The 22124-nt window shown below is 44.7% G+C and overlaps 1 protein-coding gene across 2 annotated transcripts in view; it reads right to left on the minus strand.

The window, feature by feature from the left end:
• gli2a (GLI family zinc finger 2a) overlaps positions 1-22124 on the minus strand; it is a 442689-nt gene that overhangs the window by 161885 nt on the left and 258680 nt on the right. For both annotated transcript variants that reach the window (XM_055638741.1, XM_055638742.1), the window contains one exon: positions 948-1053. In XM_055638741.1, coding sequence (XP_055494716.1) covers positions 948-1053 — 106 coding nt within the window. The remainder of the gene's footprint in view (positions 1-947; positions 1054-22124) is intronic.

Genomic DNA, 22124 nt, shown 5'->3' on the forward strand with positions numbered 1-22124 from the left:
GTGTAAATGTAATGTAATTATGTGAAGCACTTTGGGGTCAATGCAAGTTGACAAAAAATGTGCTATATAAATAAGATTATTATTATTATTAATATTATTTTTCCATCCGGGGATGATGTTTTGGGTTGGGAACTTCCACAGAACGTCACTGAGTTCCTCCAGCTCATGATTCCAGCACCTGCAGTCTCTTGTGTCCTCCTTTTCGTTTCAAGCAGAGTAAACAACCTGACATTTCCAGCCATTGTACTCCAGCAAACATTTGTCCACTCACTCAATCTATCCACATCCCCTCGCACATTCTTTGCATCCTGCTCCCAAACCAGCCATCTTTGTATCATCACCAAATCACACTATAAGGCTGTCAGACTATTCCCGTAGGTTATTAATACAGATCATAAGTAGCTGAAACCTCAGCACTGATAACTGAACATTATAGAACGTAGAACAGTACAGCACAGGAACTGGCCCTTCGGCCCACAATGTTTGTGCCGAACATGATGTCAGTTAAACTGATCTCTTCTGTCTCTACATGATCGATACCTCTCTATGCCATGAACTTCCATGTGCCTATCTAAAAGCCTCATAAACAACACTATCCTATCTGTCCACCCCCACCAAGCCTGGCATGGTGTTCCAGGCCCCCACCACTCTCTGTGTAAAAAAAACTTGCCCCATTAAACTTTTCCCCTTCTCACCTTATAGCTGTGCTCTCTAGTGTTGGACAGGTTCTGATTATCTACCCTCTCTATGCCTCTCATCATTTTATATAAACTCCCATCAAGTCTCCCCTCAACCACTGACATCAGGTCAAGTGAGAAAGGAGTCACCAATTTGGAGTGGGACATTGGGAAATATTGAGTAGCCCCATAAGGCCTTTTGTGCATCCTTTCAGTGGAAGAGTGAGAATGGTGGCAACGTACAGTCGGCGAGCTCGAGTCCCCACCTACCCGTGAATGGCGTGGATAGAGTGCGGCTCGTAATGGTACCTTCCCTCGTGGTGCCGCATGTCGATGGGTATCGGCGTGTGGAACGCCGGGAAGATGTGGTGCGAGGCTGAAACAAATAAAGAAAACGAGACATTAGGAAAAAGGTGGTGCAGCAACAAAATAAAAAGAATTGTTAAAAAAAAAAAAAAAAGTTAAAAGGCAATGTCTTCCACAAAGCTGTAGATGTTTCGGAGCAAGAGCGTGTTCAGCAAAAAGAAAGATAAGGACCTTCATCTTCGCTATTGGCTCAATCAGACAAGAGAAGCAGAATGAATAAATAATCAAAGTCCTTCACTGCAGCGTTCCTACATCACAAACATTAAAGGCCTCCAACTGGGTTTCTGACAAAGACCTGCAGCTACACATGCTTTGAACTCTAAAAGATGGCAGGAAGTGTGAAAGAAGCCGGAGCGAGGGACACGAAACAGAACATGACAGGGCTGGGAGTGCGGAATCACAGGTCGGAATGAGTGTCGACTACAGCAGCAGGTCTTGTGCTGTGGGTGGAAGGGCTGTGTGGGGGGGGGGGGGGGGGGGGGGGGGGGGGGGGGGGGGTAGAGGGCAGATAGGGAAGCTGGTCTGGCATAGTGGACCAGGGTGTTTGTACGGCACAAGGTTGCAAGGACAAACAAAGCCAGTGTGACTGGCTTCTACACAGGCCGATGATGCCGAAATCTTCGGGGGATTTAAGCGCAGGGACTTCAGACTTATCACATTCAAAAAAATTACATCAAGCGCAGGCCAATTACGCCTGGAATAGTATGTGAGTTTCAGCACATCTCATCTGAAGTGGCTGCAAAGTAAATTACAGCCCCCTGTCAACTCTTCCTTGCTTCTGACCATACTTCAGATGATGACTACCCTTTGGTTATTGAAATTGCTGAAGCAGAGCCAAATGTATTAGAATCCCCCAGCTTTTCATTTATCATACAATCTCCTGCTTTGATAGTTGAGTAAACTGTGCTCAGCTCAGTGTTAACGTTTACCTGTCAATGTGCAATCCATGTGCAGAGACTGACAGCCATCTTAATCACAAACAGCAGCTCAATCAGTCTTTACATAAGGTTGAAAAATTTAGCATTAGGTTTCTCTCTCTTTTGTGCAGCATGAGAGATAGGGTGCGTTTGCAGATATGGGACAAAAGGCTCGATATTTCTGGATTTGTTAGGCCTGTTCTGATGTGGTTTGAAATTTCCCAGCGTGGGGCCAAATATTCTGACATCAGGTAATAAGGAAAGGCATGAAGTGAGAAAGAAAGGGCAAAGGCTTCAGTGACGAAGATAGCTCTATTTTATGTCAAATACATTGTGCTGATCGTAAACTGGATTTCACTTGTACTAAATTTCACACTTTTCTGCTGAATGATGCTAGATTCATACTTTCTGCTGCCCTGCTGTCGAACAGGCAGACCAAGTTGCCCCTGTAGGTTCTCCAGCCTGGACCGTATCGGACAAATTGGCTCTGGCTTTGACAAGTCAGGCACGGGATGCTTTAGGGATGCGCCGGGCAACCAGAATAATGGGTCTCTGTTTGGCTGCACCAGCCACTAAGTGGGTGCGAGCCACGGGGCTTTATTTAACTCGTGGCTGAAGTTAATGCACCATTAATAACGGTCTGAGTGAATGACGAGAGAGAGTTGCCCTCATGGAAACCGGGAGCAGGGAAAACACTGGCTGTCACTAGGAGACTGAACTAAGTTGTGATGCTTGATTGGACCCAGAGCAAATGCTGCCGTGGTGGAATTCAGCGAGTAGAGGTAACACGCCGGCTGGTGTTTACGGGAAAACCTCTCATGGTTCCACACTGCGTTAACGGATTCAGTCTGAAGAATAATGCTCAGTCTGAAGAAGGGTCTCGACACGAACCGTCACCTATTCCTTTGCTCCAGAGATGCTGCCCGACCTGCTGGATTTGGTTGAGTTTAGCTTGGTTTAAAGATACATCGTGGAAAACAGGCCCTTCGGCCAACCGAGTCCGACCGACCAGCGATCCCTACTATCCTGCACACACTAGGAACACTTTACATTTACACCGAGCCAATTAACCTACAAACCTGAATGTCTTGGGAGGAAACCAAAGATCTCAGAGAAAACTCACGTGGTCACGGGGAGAATGTACAAACTCCGCACAGGATCAAACCCGGGTCTCTGGCACTATAACTCTACCACTGTGCCACCATGCCGCACTCCAGCATTTTGTGTTTATCTTCAAGATAAGCTTCCTTCGGCTTAGAACAAAGAACAGTACATCACAACACCAGGCCCTTCGACCCACAACATTTTGTGTCTATCTTTGATATAAACCAGCATCCGAAGTTCCTTGTTATTGAATCTTAAGTCCTTGAATTCCTTCCCTGAACCTCTTTGCCTTTCTACCTCTCTATGGTCCTTTAAAATGTTCCTTATAATCCACCAGCTTGACTGAACTTGATCTGTTCTGCCCCAACATCTTATACGACTTGCTATCAACTTTGAAACCTTTGCAATTCTCCACCTAAGAGCTGTCATTGAGTATAGACAAGTGAGAGTTCAATAAACTTTTGAATCGTAAGACAATCAAGGTGTTTAGGGGTTACTGGAGAAAAGGCTGTTGAGTTAAAATATCAGCCAGGTCTTGTTTAATGACAGAATAAGCAGAAGGGGGGAACAAGTGGCCTATTCCAGCTTCAATTTCTTATAATATTGGTCCTGTAAAATGTTTTGGGGCACATAATTATATTAAAGTTGAAAAAGAAATGGAAGAATTTGTTATAAAATGTTTAAAAACAAATGTGTTTATGTACTGCTGGATTATTAATATTATAATTTTGGCAAACATAACTAATAAAAGTTCAAGGTTTTAAGATTTTACTATATAGAAAGATTTTACTTCATGGATTTTTAACCCTGTCATAGCTCGGTCGAAGAGCAGGAACAGGGGGAGCTGTGAGAGAGTGTCTCACAGAGCTCCCGGTTGCAAGAAGAGACCTTCTTCAAGGTAGCCATAAGGTGAGGAGGTTTTACAATGGTGCTGTAAAATGGAGTCTGAAGAAGAGTTCCGTCCCGAAATGTCATTTGTCCATTCACTCCACACATGTCACCTGACCTGCTGAGTTCCACTGGCACGTTTATGTTTTGTTTCATTCTCACAGTATAGATCCTTCCTAGGCATTCACCAATAACCCGTAGAAAATAAAACAATCTTTTGGTGAGAGCAAAGCAGAAATTAGCGCGGGTGTCAGGGGTTCTGGGGAGAAGGCAGGAGGATGGGGTTGAGAGGGAAAGATAGATCAGCCTTGATTGAATGGCAGAGTAGACTGGATGGGCCAAAAGGTCTAATTCGACTCCTATAACTTATGATCTTATGAAATCAAAGCAATTTATTGTCTGACCAATGGGGGTTATTTAACTAAGAACCCACATACTCTCTCAGGTGGACGTTATAATATCAAATAGCACTATTTTGGAGAGAAAAAGATTGCAGGGATTATTCCCAGTGTAGTGATCAGTATTTATCGCCCCTGTCCAAAATCACAAAAATTCTGATTTTTTGGGCATGAGGGAGTTTGCTGTACACAAAGTGAGATTTGTGAGATTTCTGTGGTAGAGGCAGGTACCATAGTGACATTTAAGAGACTTTTAGATAGGCAAGATAAAGGGATATGGCACATGTACAGGCAGAAGAGATCAGATTAACATGCCAAGATGTTTGGCACAAACATCAAGGGCCGTAGGGCCCTTTATTGTGCTGTACTGTCCTATGTTCTAACCTGAACTAAATCACCCCCCCCACCCCCTAATTTTCAAATCTACAGGAACAACTTACTCAAGCTTTTTGAGAGAGTTCCTGCTTTCCCCAATCCTTTGGGTGAAAATCAGATGATGTTAGGTGAAATCATGCTTTCATTCCCATCATTTTCAGTTGGTTCTAAATTACTTCATAGATCCTCTGAATTCTAGACCAGTCTGAGTTGGGCCAAAGGTTCTGTTTCCATGCTGTGCAACTCAAATTAAGCCTGGCTTTTTGCAAATCGACCATAACAACAGGATGGACAGTGGTCTACATAGAGTCATAGAGCGTGGAAACAGACTCTTCGGCCCAACTTGCCCCACACCAACCAACATGTCCCATCTACACTAGTCGCCCCCATCTGCATTTGGCTCATATCCCTCTAAACCTATCCTATCCATGTACCTGTCTAAATGGGTTTAAACTTACTTGTAACACTTTCTCCAAGAAATTCTCTCTCCAAGAAAGGTTTGGTCGTTGCTTCACTCCCCCTCTTCTTTTATCCAGTAATCCAGATTAGAGGCTCACCCTCTGATCAATATCACAATTAAACTGGCCAATATATTGCTCCATGGCATTCCACAGCACAGTATTAACGAAACACTTCAGAATTTAGCTTAAAGCCACGTCGTGTTGAGCGAGCTCCAGTCACATTCTGATTTCAGAAGGCCATTTATCAGTCTCAGATTTCCGAATAGCACAAATCAGTTTGATTAACTGCCCGAGGTCACAGGTCACTGAGCACCTGTCGCCGTGCCGACCTGAGATAGGCCGAGGCGGAATTCAGAAACAATTCTTAACCCTTTCATGCAAAAAAAAGCTAATCTATTGACCTAAGAGATGAACAACAAAAGAAAACCCAAACACAATAGAAGATCTAGTTGGAATTGAAGCAATTTTCCCTCCTGTTTATTCTGAGTGGCCAGTTTGACCAAGAACTAAACAATGTATTTTTGGCAATGTTTTGCTTTGTAGATGCCATCAAATCAATTTAATTTAAAAAATCTATTGCACTTACACGGTAAATGAACATTTGGAAAATGTTTCGACTAATTCTGGCAACAACAGCAGTTTGTTTTCTCTCAGGTTTAATGAATACAGTGGTTTGTTTCAAAGTGGGGAGGTCTGAACTCCAGTTTTCACATGTACATACTTTGGCACACGTTGGTTACTAGAACCCTAGAAGGTAGAAACAAGGGACTACAGATGCTGGTTTACTAAGCAAAGGCACAAAATGCTGGAGTAACTCAGCGGGTCAGGCAGCATCCCTGGAGAACATAGATAGATGACGTTTCGGGTTGGGACCTTTAGAGTCATAAAGTCATGCTTTGTGGAAACAGGCTCTTCGGCCCAACTTGCCCACACCGATCAACATGTCCCATGTACACTACTCCCACTTGCCTGTATTTGGCCCATATCCCTGTAAGCCTGGTCAACGAGTAGTATTATGGTTATATTGCTCTGAAGGGCTGGCAAGCTTGGTGGTTTAAACGAGAGCTGGATTAAGAGCTACCTCAGAGGGGATGTACCCTGGATCATTATGCCGAGATGTGCTTGGAAGAGTTCGTCAAATGTGCACACTTGATATAATAACGTACAGAAAAAACACTGGACTAATAGAACCACTGCAAACTTTGTGAATCTTACAACTTTAAAAGTGTTTGATGTCTCTATAAAATGATACTATATAAGCTGAGCCCATAGGCTGTCCAGACTTCAGGGTGCTTGAGATATTGTGTGCAAAAGGTGCAGTGCTGGAGGTCAGATAGCCACGGCATTTGAATGATCAGCTTCTGGTGAAGCAACATACAGTTGTTTTTACTTTGAAACTTGTATTGTTCATATCATGGGAAAGTGCCCCATCGCACAAATTCCCCATACCAACTTTGGCACGGTGGAGTTGCTGCCTTAAAGTACTTGCAACGCCAGAGATCCGAGTTCGATCCTGACTACGGGTGCTTGCCTGTACGGAGTTTGTACATCCTCCCCGTGACCTGCGTGGGTTTTCTTCGGTATCCTACCACACTCCAAAGGCGTACAGATTTGTCGGCTAATTGGCTTGGAAAATTGAAAATTGTCCCCAGTGTGTGTAGGATTGTGTAATTATGCGGAAATCGCTGGTCGGCGCGGACTCGGAGGGCCAAAGGGCCTGTGTCCATGCTAAAATTAAAATTAAATTAAATTTAGAAACATAGGAAGTAGGTGCAAGAAGTGACTATTCGTCCCTGCAAGCCAGCACCGCCATTCAATATGATCATGGCTGATCATCAAGAATCAATGCGCTCTTCATGCTTTTCCCCCATATCCCTTGATTCCGTTAGCCCCAAGAGCTAAATCTAACTCCATCCAGTGAATTGGCATCCACTGCCTTCTGTGGCAGAGAATTCCACAGATTCACAACTCTCTGGGTGAAAACGTTTTTCCTCATCTCAGTTCTAAATGGCCTACCCCTTATTCTTAAACTGTGACCCCCCTGGTTCTGGACTCCCTCAACATCAGGAGCATTTTTCCTGCATCTAGCCTGTCCAATTCCTTAAGAATGTTATATGTTTCTATTTTTTTTTTCACTTACATTTTTATTGATTTTTAAGAGATATAAAACATTGCATCACCATCACCATAAATAAAACAAATTAAGAAAAACAGCAATCAAAATATAAAATTAAGTAGATAGGGGAAAAAAAAAAAAGTAAACAAATAAAAAAATTGGAATAAGATAGCCTTTCATCCTTCTAAATTCCAGCGAACACATCATGGGAATACCATAAATATCATGGGAAAGTGCCGCATCACACAAATTCCCCGTGCCAACTTTGCTAAAATGAGCTTCAATGCTGGAATTAGGGTCCCACTTTATCATTGCAAAGTAGGACAGTGGTGCTCATGCTCTAGACTGGTGCTCACGGGGGCACCTCATTCTGCATTACCCGCCTCAGTTCCTGCCTCTTGTCCAGACTGCCCTCCAGGGTTATAAATAGATTACAGGCTGGTGGAAAATAAAGCAGAAAGACATTCCTTCAAGTAAGAACACGTGTTGAAGCAGTAAATTAAGCCATGTTTCACACTTAACCATCAGCAAACGGCATTGTTTATTAAAGTTGCCAGACCAGCGTGAAGAGACTTGTACCAGACACTACATATTTTAAACCTATCTGGTTTAAGAATTACTGCCTTCAATGTTAAGACAGGGCCAATATAATAATGTTAAATATCAGACACCTTTCTTCGTTAGTCCTTATTTTACATGAATTTACGACAGAAAATCAAACAATTCCAGCAAACATTTTTTAGTATTAATTTGATGGTTAACCAGACACTGTGGCTAATGGATAGGCACAAAATGCTGGTGACTCAGTGGGCCAGGCAGCATCTCTGGAGAGAAGGAATGGGTGACGCTTCGGTTCGAGACCCTTCGTCAGACTTCTCTACAAGAGATGCAGCTGGTCCCGCTGAGTTACTCCAGCATTTTATATCTATCTACGGTGTAAACCAGCATCTGTAGTTCCTCCAGATTCAGATTCAATCTTTATTGTCATTGTGCAGTGTACAATACAGAGACAACAAAATGCAGTTAGCATCTCACCCAGAAGAGTGAACACAGAACAATGAGCAATAAAATATATATATACTATATATATACGTACATACAATAGTAGTAGTGCATTTTTATGGGGGAAGGAGGGTCCAGGAGGGAAGGGGGGGGGGGGGGGGGGGGGGGGGGGGGGGTGGCAGAGCTGACTGAATCAAAATCAAGGATTTACATTTTTAGATTCCATGCTAATGGAGAAAGCAGTAGACACACGTAGCTGCAGATGCGGGTTTACAAAAAAAAGACACAAAGTGCGGGAGTCTCCAGAGATGCTGCCTGACCTGGTGAGTTACACTAGCATTTTGTATCTTAAGAAGGTTGAGTTGGCCAAGTCAATTCAGTTCTACCAACAAAGTACGACGGGATAAAATAAAGTTCTTCAAACTACATTTTTCGTTGTGATTAGTTAGTCCGTGAAGAACGAGAGAAAAATAAATAGAAATCGATTGCTCTTAAATTTTCCTCTTAGTGTAACGCCAGATTTAAACGAGTTCCCTCTGCGGGAACTTTAAAGCCAGCAAAACAGAAAGGAAATTCCTGACACAGAGAGATCCTGTTAGTGATCTCTTTAAAACTTGAGACTTTGCAGACCGTCCGCGGTGGGTTTGCAAACCCCGCGATCAGGGAGCTTGATGGAGCAACCTCAGTTCATCACCCAGACAGCTCCATTGTTCTGGATTATAAAGATGAACAAAAGCGAAGCACTCTCGCGAGTTCAAGGGTTACATTTACCTGATTTACCAGGGCAAATCCCCCATGGCATTCGCAAATGGAATGCTCGAGAAGAGCCCGCCCGCTCGAGGATAGCGGCTGCAAGCTTGAAACCACAAAACTTTATGCAAAAATTGTGCCACTCTATGTTGGCCCATCAATAAATAGCCTGTCCCGTTTCCAGTACAGAAAATAGCTTAAACACTGTAACCTACAGTGAAGTAGGTACAGTGTATTAAACTGTCACGGTGTGCAAGACTTACACCCAATTGTTTTTAGTTTAGTTTAGTTTAGAGACGCAGCGCAGAAACTCTCCCTTCGGCCCATCGAGTCCGCGCCGACCAGCAATCCCCGCACAATTGCATTATCCTAGGGACTAGGACCACACTAGGGACAATTTACAATTGCCTACCTGTACGTCTTTGGAGGGTGGGGGGAAACCGGAGCACCCAGAGAAAACCCACGCAGTTTACGGGGAGAATGTACAAACTCCATACAGTCAGGATCGTACCCGGGTCTCTGGCGCTGTAAGGCAGCAGCACTATAGCTGCGCCACCGTGCCACCCTGCACAAAAATGTCAACGATGATGAGGTTTGGAGCTGCTCCAGTGTGGTTTGCACACTTTGAGATGCACTAAAAGAGGATCTGTGCATTTCCTGATGGGAATTCATCATCACCGAGTCTTTGCTGTGCTGTGCATAGGTACGCTCATCATCAGGACAGAATTATGAGAGGAATAGATCAGGTAGACACACTGAGTCTCTTGGCAAGAGTAGGGGAAACAAGAATCAGAGAACATAGGTTTAGGGTGAAGGAAGGGGAGAAAGATTTAACAGGAACTTGAGGGGTAACATGTTCACACGAAGGGCAGTGGGTGTATGGAACGAGCTGCTGGTGGATCTAATTGAGGCAGGTACTATCTCAACGTTTAAGACAGGTACATGGATAGGACAGGTTAGTGGGATATTGGCCAAATGCAGGCAGGTGCAACACGTGTAGATGGGACATATTGGTGGGTGTGGGCAAGTTGGGCTGAAGGACCTGTTTCCATGCTATATGACTCGGTGACCTTAAGGAAAGCATTCCTACAGCCGCCACAGATAAGCTACAAAAGAGACAAACCACAAGGGAGGATTATAAGTGTGCGTATGTATGTCTGTGTACGTGTGTGCTTGCATGTGGCATGCCCCTTCACAATCTCTTGTCTCGATAGTCCTGGACTCCATGCCATGGGAAGGTGCGGAATGATCAGTGAAGTAGTTATCGCGACGTGAAGTGCCGAAGGACGATAAGATAAAACACAAACGAATAATGAGTAGGAAGAAAAGCTGAAGGTAGAATGAGTCTAACATTATATGGATGTAGAACAGAACTTTGTAATCGGCGTCGCAAGTGGAATTTCAACCTAATATGTTCCTGAATTTTACGCAACAATTTGGCGCAAAAATCATAGGTGCACCAGTTTATACGCTACGATAGAGCTTTATTTATCCCAGAAGGGAAAGTGGTCTGCCAACAATCATAAAACACAATAAGATGCATGATACATGAAAATAAAGTGAAGAGGGGAAAGTTCAGGATTGGGGATGTGCAAAGATTGGGGAGGGGGAAGGAGAGTCCATCTATCCCATCACAGAAGGAGGAGAGGGTGTGGTACAGTTTGAGGGAAATTGGTCTCCCAACAGTCACAGCGAACAACAAGGTACATGAAAACTTGAAATTAAAATTAAATTAAAAGGGAAAAAAAGGAAAAAACAAGCGACTGTTGGCTGTCTGGCTGTCGCGTGCACAGCGCCTTCACCGGAACGAACATGAACTCGTGGAACTTGCGTGATTGATGCAGGGAATGTTGCATTGTGAATAGTGCAGAGAAATGCCGAGGCTCCATTTCCCGATAGACATGGATTCACGCAGAAATGATTAGCACAATCCAATGTGGGCAACAACACTCCTATGTGCTCGTGAAAAACAGGTTCCAATTGATCCAATTACTAGGCATTTGCTTTTAAAATGCAACGGAATTCCTTGTTTTCACGCACAATGAAGAGGGAGGGGGTGAGATCAGTACATCTTCATTTCCACAATAGACGCACTTTTTTTGCAAGTGTCCTGTACTTCAACCTCACCAGGAAGTAGCCAGACAATAATAATATCCTACGGGGCAGACTCTTAGTGTAATTAAATAGCTTTAGTGGCTCAATTGCAGAACAGAGGAAATGAGACCCATACAGGAAATTCCGGCAGAATAAGCTGGCATCTGTCCTAACAATACATGAAATGACTGCATGCGGCAGGTCAGTTTCAGATCAAGGTAGCCTCATGCAGCAGCTCTTTGCTGCCTGCACCAGTTGCAAAACTTTATGAAAGATTCCCATTACCAATTAAAATTAAAATGTATACCATTATTAGACCGATTATTAGAACTAGACGAATTTAAAAACACACCAACGGGTTCTTGTGCATTAATTAACATCTGTGCTTCTTGAAGTCAGAGCAAATGGAGCCCTTACTGTATTTTTTTTTTTAAATGAATTCATATGGTACCTTTATTTTGGCAGGTTTTTCACGTATTATAGAAAATGTAACTCTAAACTACATAAGAAATGGAAGACCGGAAACTTATTGAGATAGGAAGTTTTCAGCAACATTGTAAAGACATGGACAAATGGAGAGGATAGTTGGTGGTACTTTATGGCCACCGGTACCCAAGTACAGTGAAATTATTTTTCTTGCATATAGTCATAGCCCAACTTGCCCACACCGGCCAACAATGTCCTAGCTACGCTAATCCCACCTGCCTGCCTGGTCCATATCCCTCCAAACCTGTCCTATCCATGGTGCACAATAGCTTTAGTGGCTCAATTGCAGAACAGAGGAAATGAGACCAATACAGGAAATTCCGGCAGAATAAGCTGGCATCTGTCCTAACAATACATGAAATGACTGCATGCACCAGGTCAGTTTCAGATCAAGGTAGCCTCACGTACCATGTACCTGTCCAACTATTTCTTAAACGTTGGGATAGTCCCAGCCTCAACTACCTCATCTGGCAGCTTGTTCCACACACCTACCACCCTTTGTGTGAACAAGTTAACCATTGGATTCCTATTAAATCTTTTCCCCTTCACATTGAACCTATGTCATCTGGTCCTAGATTCCCCTACTCTGGGCAAGAGACTCTGTGCATCAACCCGATCTATTCCTCACATGATTTTATACACCTCTATAAAATCACCCCTCATCCTCCTCCGCTCCTAGGAATAGAGACCCAGCCTACTCAACCTCTCCCTATAGCTCACACCTTCCAGCCCTGGCAACATCCTCGTAAATCTTCTCTGAACCCTTTCAAGCTTGACAATATCTCTCCTATAACATGGTGCCCAGAACTGAACGCAATATTCTAAATACTGTTCAGTAATAAACCTGCCCTACATTAGGCACAATCATACTATGTATAAGAGTGTAAGGTAGTAGACCATACTGAGTCTGTGCACAAGAGTTGCCGCATTTAAGGTGCCATCTTGTACTCTTCAAGTCCCGAAATGTTTTATAAACGTTAGAGTCCTAACTTGACCATGAAGACCCGTTGTCCTGGTGACGGCACTGGGTCAGAGGCTTGCGGAGCAAGGAGAACCAATGGGCCAGGCAGACGAATGCACTGCCAGCAATGGAGAAGCCAGTAACTATCAGTTCTTACAAGAGGCCAGACCTAGAAGGATTGAAGTGGGGGAGGTGCAAGGCTACAGAACAGTAAATGAGAGCACAACATGACGGCAATACCCAGCAATGTTGGCAACGTCCGCAGGGAGAAGCAGAATTTGAAGAAGGGTTTCGGCCCAAAACGTTGCCTATTTCCTTCGCTCCATAGATGCTGCTGCACCCGCTGAGTTTCTCCAGCTTTTTTGTGTACCAGCAGAATTTATCCGATTGATGAGCTGTTTAATGGTTTTGTGACATTCCTGCTGCTGCTTTCATCGATGAATTCAAGGCAAAGTGCTCTCTTCGGCAACGCTGCGAGTCAAAAGATCACTTCAGAAACCATAGTCGAGGCTGGTGCTTCAGTGCAGTATTGTGGGGATGTACTTTTTTTTATTGTACCGCTGCTGGCAAGTTCATTTCACTGCACTTCATTGTGTATGTGTGGGACAAATAAATCTGACTATTGACTAAAATCATTGCAAATGCTCCCTCTGTCTTTTGAACAAGACCTTAAATCAAGAAATTTCGCTCACCCTTAAGTAGATGTAAATATTTGCACAACACTGTTCAAAGAGCAGGGAAATATTATCCATAACCAAAATCATATACTATTATTTTAACCAGTCATTATCCCAAAGCTGTGGGTGGAATTTGTCACTTCTTTACTTTACAACAGTTCGGCACGGTGGCGTAGTAGCAGAGACGCCAGGCTGTGGAGGCCAAGACAATGGACATTTTAAGACAGAGATAGATAGATGCTTGATTAGACCAGGTGTCGGGGTTATGGGTTGAAGGCAGGAGAATGGGGTTGAGAGGAAAATATGGATCAGCCATGACTGAATGGTGGAGTAGACTTGATGGGCCGAATGGCCTAATTCCGCTCCTATTACTCATGAACTTATGAAAAGAACAGTGCTGCAAAGGCAGCAAATTTCATTGGACATGGAGTGCTTGCATTTAAAGAAGATGCTCTATAAATAGAAATCGTATTTTCTTTCATATCTATATTCCCTACCGCGTTATAGTATTCCCCACAGCAGCAGTGTGAATTCCTTCACTTCCCACATCACTCATCTTTAATCTGAGTGCAATTGATCTTGAATGAAGAATAATTCTGTGCTAAGGATTCATGACTGAAAAGCCCAAACTTCATTCCACACAGGAGGCTTTGATCCAATAGTCTGGAGAAGCTTTCATCCCCTTTAGATGTGTTGGATTTGAACAACAAGCAGCCTGCTAACCCATGGAAACCACAAGACCTCCTAGCCTCGGGCACTCGCTTTAATTTATTTATTTTCCAATGACCACGGGAATGTTAACTAGGACCTTTGTCACCCTAACCCTTCATTCATGCAAGGAACACACACACTGGCCATGCCTTCTACCTGTAAATGCAACTAGGATTCTCAGCATGCACTTTTCTTTACCCTTCTTGTCTACAATGGGGACGGTGGTAGAGTTGCTGCCTTAAGGGCCTGTCCCACGAGCATGCGACTCCATGCGGCAAGCGCGACCTAAAGGGCCTGTCCCACGAGCATGCGACTCCATGCGGCAAGCGTGACCTAACGTGGTCGCTTTAGCCGTACAGCCTCGCGGGGCCGGTCCCACTTCGATCGCCGGAGCTGTATATGGAGTTGTGCGGAGCTGGTCCCGACATCAAGCGGGTCTCCGAAAAACTGACCGTGTTCAAATATGCCGCGCGGCAACGGCCTGCAGCAGCCTCGACACCGTGCATCACGTGCGAACTTCCCGCGGATTTCGTTCGAACTTCATGTCACTCACTCGACCTCCGCGCGGCCCCCGCTTCTGGTTTGGTCGCGCTTGCCGCATGCCGTCGCATGCTTGTGGGACAGGCCCGTTACAGCCCCAGAGACCCGGGTTCCATCCTGACTACGGGTGCTTGTCTGTGCGGAGTTTGTACGCTCACTCTGTCACTTGCGTGGGTTTTCTCCGGGATCTCCGGCTTCCTCCCACACTCCAAAGACGTACAGGTTTGTGGGTTAATTGGCTTGGGTATAATTATACATTCCCCTAGTGTCCTTCCTGTTACAGTTTGGTTTATTGTCACGTGTACCGAGATACAGTGAAAAGCTTTTGTTGCGTGCTATCCAGGTAGCAGAAAGACAATACACGATTTCAATCGAACCATACAGTGTACGGTGTATTCACAGTGTATTATAGTACATTTACAGTAGAGGGGAGTATGTGCAGGATAGTGTTAATATGCGGGGATCGCTGGTCGATGGGCCGAAGGGCCTGTTTCCACGCTGTATCAACCAAACTAAACCTAAGGAAGAAGGAAGTATTATCATCCTCCCTTATCTCTGGCATGGGTCATATATCCAGGCACAGCATCCCATTGGGTACGGTGATTCCCGGCAGAAATGAAGACGACAAGGAACTATAGACGCTCAATTTGTGAGCAAAACACAAAATCTGGAGGATGTCAGCAGGTCAGGCAGCAACGTTAGAAGGAATGAACAGGCAACATTTCGAATCCGGACCCTTCTTCAGACAGATTGGAGTAGGGGAGAGAAAGCTCCAATCCACCTGAAGAAAGTTTGCAACCCGAATCATTTCCTGTCCGCCCCTTCCGCAGTTGTTGCCTGACCTGCCAAAGTCCTCCAGCACATTCCGCCCATTTTTAAAAAATAAACTAGCACCTGCAGTTCCTTGTTTCCCCCACCTGGTTCCATCTGCCCTTCATTCTTCACCCCTTTTCAGTCCTCCTTAACACCTACCCGCCTCTGTCTCATCCCTCTCCCTCTCTCCTTTTTATATTGGTTCAAAGGGGCTTTATTTGTAACTGCACAGTGAAATTCCTACATTTCCACATGCATGTTTTGGCACCATTTCCACATCCAGGTCTCTCTGCCCGCGCGTTCGGTTCCCGATCCAGGATGTCCGCTCAGTCCTTATTCAGGTTCTCAACCCAAAACATTGACAATTCCCCCCCCCCCCCCCCCCCCACAAAATGGTGCTCGATGCAATCACGGTGTTCCTCCCAGCAGTCTGATTTTTGCTCCATATCCCAGCATCTGCAGTCTCTTGCGTCTACAGAAAATGACTGGAACCTGGTTGAAAGTCTGCTGAAAGTTGGGCGAACTACTTTGGCATAACGCTGAATCCAAGTTGCTTGAGCCTCGAGCATCATGAGTGACGAGCAGCGACTGACGTGCAAGCTGGTGGGAAAAACACAATCATCGAAAAGGAAGCAGGGAATCACCGTGTCCTGGGATAATAACAACAGTCCACCCACTTTCCCAGCTCCTCGCCATTCAACGTAAAGAGTGTAGGAAGGAACTGCAGAGGCTAGTCTAAACTGAAGATAGACACAAAAAGACGCTCCTTCAGACTTCAATGTAAAGAGTTGGGCTCTTTTAAAACAGAAGAGAAACTGAGATCATATTCCACCAGACACACTGTGGCCCACAGTAATGTGGAATGGAGGCAAAACTGTTCCCTCAGAAAACATTTTTAACAACTTTTATTCTGCACAGAAAGTTCCAACCAATCTGCCAGTCGGGAAAAGAATACTTGCGTTTGCAAATCACATGGGAATCCGCGGCAGACAGCTCCTTATGTAAATATTTGTCTGTTCTTTAGGAAGGTAGCAACACACGTCTGCTTCTATTATTCCGTGTTTGTGAATCATCAGTGTTAATGCCCTCGGCGCAAAAAATGCTCAAAGGAACAGTTTATACGGGAGATGTATTGAGACAGCCAGCGACGTCAATTCTGGACAAAAGAAGGCAAATACATAATTGAGCGCCACGGCTTTCAAAGTGACAGTTTGGAGCTGTAGGAGCAGGCAAGTCGTTACACACCCCTTTTACCCACCCAACGGCAGGAAGGATGAGTTTGCGGATGCAAACGATTAGCTGAAAGAAGCACGGACACAACAGATACTGTTTCCACTTTTTAAAATAAGGCACAAAGTGCTGGAGGAATTCCACGGGTCAGGCGGCATATCTGGAGAGGAGTCAAGAGTGTTTTATTGTCATATGTCCCAGATAGAGCAACGAAATTCTTACTTGCTGCAGCACAACAGAATATGCAAACACAGTATGTTATGACAAACGAGAGAGAGAAAGGAACAGCGAAAGGTAACATTTTGGGTCAGGACCCTTCTTCAGAATGATCAAAAACGTCACCTATTCACGTTCTCCCGAGTTGCTGTCTTTCCTTGGATGAATTATGAAATAGGGTTTCGACCCGAAACGTCAGCTATTCACTTTCTCTGAGATGCTGTCTGACCCGCTCAGTTACTCCAACACTGTGTCTTTTTCTGTAAACAAGTATATGCAGTTCCTTGTTTCTACATTTAGACTATTTCCACCCATCCTTCCCGCCCCCGAATCCCTCCTCCACCCTCTGGACCCACCAAATCTCACTACCACTTGCCTTACCCAACCTTGCACCCCCCCCCCCCCCCCCCCCCCCCCCCCCACCCACTGTCCATACCCCAGTTGTCCTCCACACATGCACCCTGACCCTGCTGAGTTCCTCCAATGGTCTGTATTTTTTTTGGCTCCTTAAAGTAGTCAAGTTGTCTCAAGCAAAATGAGTGGGAAGGAACTGCAGATGCTGGTTTAAACCAAAGATTGAAGACTGAAGAAGGGTCTCAACCCAAAACGTCACCCATTCCTTTTCTCCATAGATGCTTTCTGACGTACTGAGTTACTCCAGCTTTTTGCGTCTATCTTCAAGCAAATGGCCATGATCACATTGAATGGCGGTGCAAGCTCGAAGGGCCGAATGGCCTACTCCTGCGCCTATTTTCTATGTTTCTATGTTTCAAAATGCAACTCCACTTTGTTGACATTCCTCTGTCCCAGAGTCAGAGGCATGACAAGACTTACTCCAGGAGCCCATCGTTAAAGTCTTATCATTTAATTAAAGGTGTGGAGGTCCACCCACCTCCATTTTGGTCCTCCACTGTTCCCCTTTAAGGAAGCCAAAATATTTTTGTTCAATGAATAACATCAAGAACATATTTTATTAAGTTACAAGAGGCTCTGTTGTTATCCTCTCAGGGCATAAGATGGGTGGGAAGTGCAGCACTGCCAACCTCATGCATATATGAAACTTGCCGAGCACCTGAAGATTCAACGACTGCCTCAAGCAATTACGATAAAAGGTGCCCCCCTTTGCAAACTAGCTGAGACATTTTTCTTCCTCCGTAACAAAAGCTATAGTGTGCGCTCTTACATCTTTACAGAATGAACATGCTGCAGTGCCAGAATTAGCGTAAATAACACGTGTATCTCCTCACCATGCCTTCCATCACATCCCTCCGTTTTCCCCGTGTCTAAAACTGCTTATGTTCTGATGAAAGGTCGCCAACCTAACATACTAAAGATAGACGCAAAGTGCTGGAGCAACTCAGCGGGTCAGGCAACATCTCTGAAGAAAAAGGATGGGTGACGTTTCGGGTTGGGACTCTTCTTCAGACACAGAACGTCACCCACACTTTTTCTCCAGAGATGCTGCCCGACCTGCTGAGTTTCTCCAGCATTTTGTGTCGGTCTTCGGTATAAACCAGCATCTACCGTCTGAAGAAGGATCTCAACACGAAACGGCACCTATTCCTTTTCTTCAGAGGTGCATTTTGTGTATATCTGCAGTTCCTTTCTACAAAACCTAAATACTAACTCTGTTTTCTTTCTCTCTGCAGATCCTGCCTGACTTGCTGTATATTTTCAGCATTTTATGATTATGTTTTAATTGGAAAAACTCCTGAACTCTTAAAAGAAGCCATGCTCATTGGGTGTCTGGGTTAGATTTACATATGTAATACTATATTCAATTGTGCAAACTAATTGCCTGCTTGGGGAGCTGGATTCATTATTTATGATTCTTACCTGAAGGTTAAATCAAACATTCAAATTTTTACTTATATTTGCAAATGGTCCTTCAAAACAAAATAAGGCAGCAAAGAAGGTCAAAGAGCGAATGGCAAAGAATGACCTCTTCTTCTTGAGAATGAAACATAAACCAACAGAATATTTAGATCTCAAGCCGGGTGTTGAGCAGCCAAAGATTGACCAAATGTCATGAATTTCCCCCTTAATGGATGGAACAGATTTTGAGTCACAAGGAACTACAGATGCTGGAATCTAGATCATTGCACAAACCAACCTCCCTTCCATTGACTCCATTTACACCTCACGCTGCCTCGGCAAGGCCACCAGCATAATCAAGGATGAGTTGCACCCCGGCCACTCCCTCTTCTCCCCAAAAGGGGTAGAAGTGTGAAAATTCACACCTCCAGATTCAGGGACAGTTTCTTCCCAGCTGTTATCAGGCAACTGAACCATCCTACCAACAACTAAAGAGCAGTCCTCAACTAATATCCACCTCATTGGAGACCTTTGGACTATCTTTGATTGGACTTTGCTGGCTTTATCTTGCTCCAAATGTCATTCACAACATTCCCTTTATCATGTATCTGTGCACTGTGGATGGCTCGATTGCAATCATGTATTGGCTTTCCACTGACTAGTTGGCGCACAACAAAAGCTTTTCACTGTACCTCGGTACATATGACAATGACTAACTCAGTGGGACAGACAGCATTTTAGGAAGGAATGGACAGGCAAAGTTTCAGGTCGGGACCCTTCTTCAGAGGGAAGGTGTAAAAGCTAGAATTGGTTTGCAGATTGCCAAGTTCCTTCCAGCTGACCATCCCCTTGTATCTGTTTCCTAGCCTGGCGATATATTATTTCCTTTCGGAGGTTAAGCCCTTAGTCTCAAGCTTTCGCCTTTAATGGTTTGGATGGCTTGCAACATTTCTATTCCGCCTGCATTTTGGAAACCTTTGAAAGAGGAAGGAAAAAAATAATGTTCCACTGATCAAAGCTTTGGCAAAGCCCCGGAGGAAGGCAAGATCAGGCCAGTAAAGAAGATTTTCACAGAATTAACAGTTGATCCGGTGTGATGCTGAAGGTATATAAAAAAAAAGAGGGGTTTTAGGAAATCTCCTTCCTGACATCAGTTCTTACAGAAACCCGAGGTCAATCAAGACACCGATCTAAGGTAGTTAGACTCTCCTTACGACTGACCTCTTTAACCATATTTTTGGATATGTCTAATATTTCTTCATTTGCTTAGGAATATATTTTTCTCTATTTCGCTGCTGAGTGCCCAGGGCATTTTTTCCCTACAATGCAGCTGCTGCATTAGTGCGAGTTGTCAATGTTATTAAACCACTGAGCCATGCGCTGCAACTTTCTACTCTATTCAAAGTTGCACGAAGGCCGCACTTGTATTGCCTTGCATTCCCAGAGACCTTAGTGAAAGGCCTGAATACAGTGGGTGTGGAGAGGATGTTTCCACTAGTGGGATAGCTGAGGACCAGAAGCCATAGCCTCTGAATAAAAGGTTGTACCTTTGGGAAGGAGATGAGGAGGAGATTATTGAGTCAGAGGGTGGTGAATCTGTGGAAATCAGTGCCACAGATGGCGGTGGAGGCCAAGTCAATGGGTATTTTAAGGTGGAGATTGGCTGATTCTTGATCAGTGAGTGTGTCAGGGGTTACGGGGAGAAGGCAGGAGAATGGGGTTGAGAGGGAAAGATAGATCAGCTATGATTGGATGGTGGGGTAGGCTTAATGGACTGAATTCTGCTCCTAGAAACTTAAGAACTTACGAATCTTCAGTTACCCTCGTACAATCTTGCAGGAGTTGGCAGGGGGCTGCATCCTCAGAGGTGGGACTTCCATCTGGGTCACGAGTCACAGCTGTTATTGATGGCACAACATGGCAGCATTGTGGCACAGCTGTTCATGCTGCTAACTCACAGCTCCAGCAGGCTGGGATCAACCCTCCACATTCATGTGTTCATTAAGTTCTAGGAGCAGAATTAGGCCATTCGGTCCATCAGGTCTACTCCGCCATTCTGTCACGGCTGATCTATCTTTCCCTCTCAACCTCATTCACCTGCCTTCTTCTTTCTAAAGAACAGTTTCTTCCCAGCTGTTATCAGGCATCTGAACCATCCTATCAACCACTGGGGAATAGTCCTGAGCTACCATCCACCTCAATGGAGACCCTCTGACTATCTTTAAATGGACTTTGTATAAGAAGGAACTGCTGATGCTGCTTTAAATTGAAGATTTGAAGACACAAAAAGCTGGAGTAACTCAGCGGGACAGGCAGCATCTCTGGAGAGAAGGAATGGGTGACGTTTTGGGTCGAGAGCCTTCTTCAGACTCCAGCTTTTTGTGTTTAATTGGGCTTTACTGGACTTTGTCTTACACCAAACTTTATTCCTTTTATCATGCATCTGTACACTGTGGACGACTCAATTGTAAATCATCTACTGTGTTTCTGCTGACTGGTTAGCAAGCAACAAAATCTTTTCACTGTACCTCGGTACAAGTGACAATAAACTAAAGTGAACCGAGAGGCAACGTTGCAGAGTAATGCCTCTGTCCCACTTAGGAAACCTGAACGGAAACCTCTGGAGACTTTGCGCCCCACCCAAGGTTTCCGTGCGGTTCCCGGAGGTTTTTGTCAGTCTCCCTACCTGCTTCCACTACCTGCAACCTCCGGCAACCACCTGCAACCACCAGGAACCGCACGGAAACCTTGGGTGGGGCGCAAAGTCTCCAGAGGTTTCCGTTCAGGTTTCCTAAGTGGGACAGGGGCATAAGTGTAAACCTGCAGTTTTCTCCAGTTTCGTCCTGCATCCCGATGGCATGGGATAGTTTGCTTTTACATTTGGGTTTAATGACAAAGGCTGGGCAATTTGGTGGCATGTGAGTGCACTGAACCGTTCGGCACAAGAACAGGCCCTTCAGCCCACAATGTCTGTGGTGAACACGATAGCAAGACCATCACTTATCAACCTGCACGAGACCCATAGCCCTCTGTTCCCTGCGTATCTGTAAGCCGAGCCAAAAATCTTTTAAAATGCCGCTAACATATCTGCTTCAACCACCACCCCCGGCAGCACATTCCAGGCACTCACCACCCTCTGTGTACACAACATGCCTTGCACATCTCCTTTAAACTTTGTCCCTCTCACCTCAAAGAATCACTGTGATGTGCTGATTTAAACATGGTGGGGATCACTGTGCTACAACAGGCAAAATGAGGGCACTGGAGAATCTACAAAGATCCTATTAAGAAATCTGTGCTGGCAAGAGTTAGGGGAACGAGCATTAGTGCGTGAGCGTATAGAAACATAGAAAATAGGTGCAGGAGTAGGCTATTCGGCCCTTCGAGCCTGCACCGCCATTCAATATGATCATGGCTGATCATCCAACTCAGTATCCTGTACCTGCTTTCTCTCCATACCCCCTGATCCCTTTAGCCACAAGGGCCACATCTAACTCCCTCTTAAATATAGCCAATGAACTGGCCTC

The sequence above is a fragment of the Leucoraja erinacea genome, chromosome 7, assembly GCF_028641065.1.
Source record: "Leucoraja erinacea ecotype New England chromosome 7, Leri_hhj_1, whole genome shotgun sequence".
NCBI lineage: Eukaryota > Metazoa > Chordata > Chondrichthyes > Rajiformes > Rajidae > Leucoraja > Leucoraja erinaceus.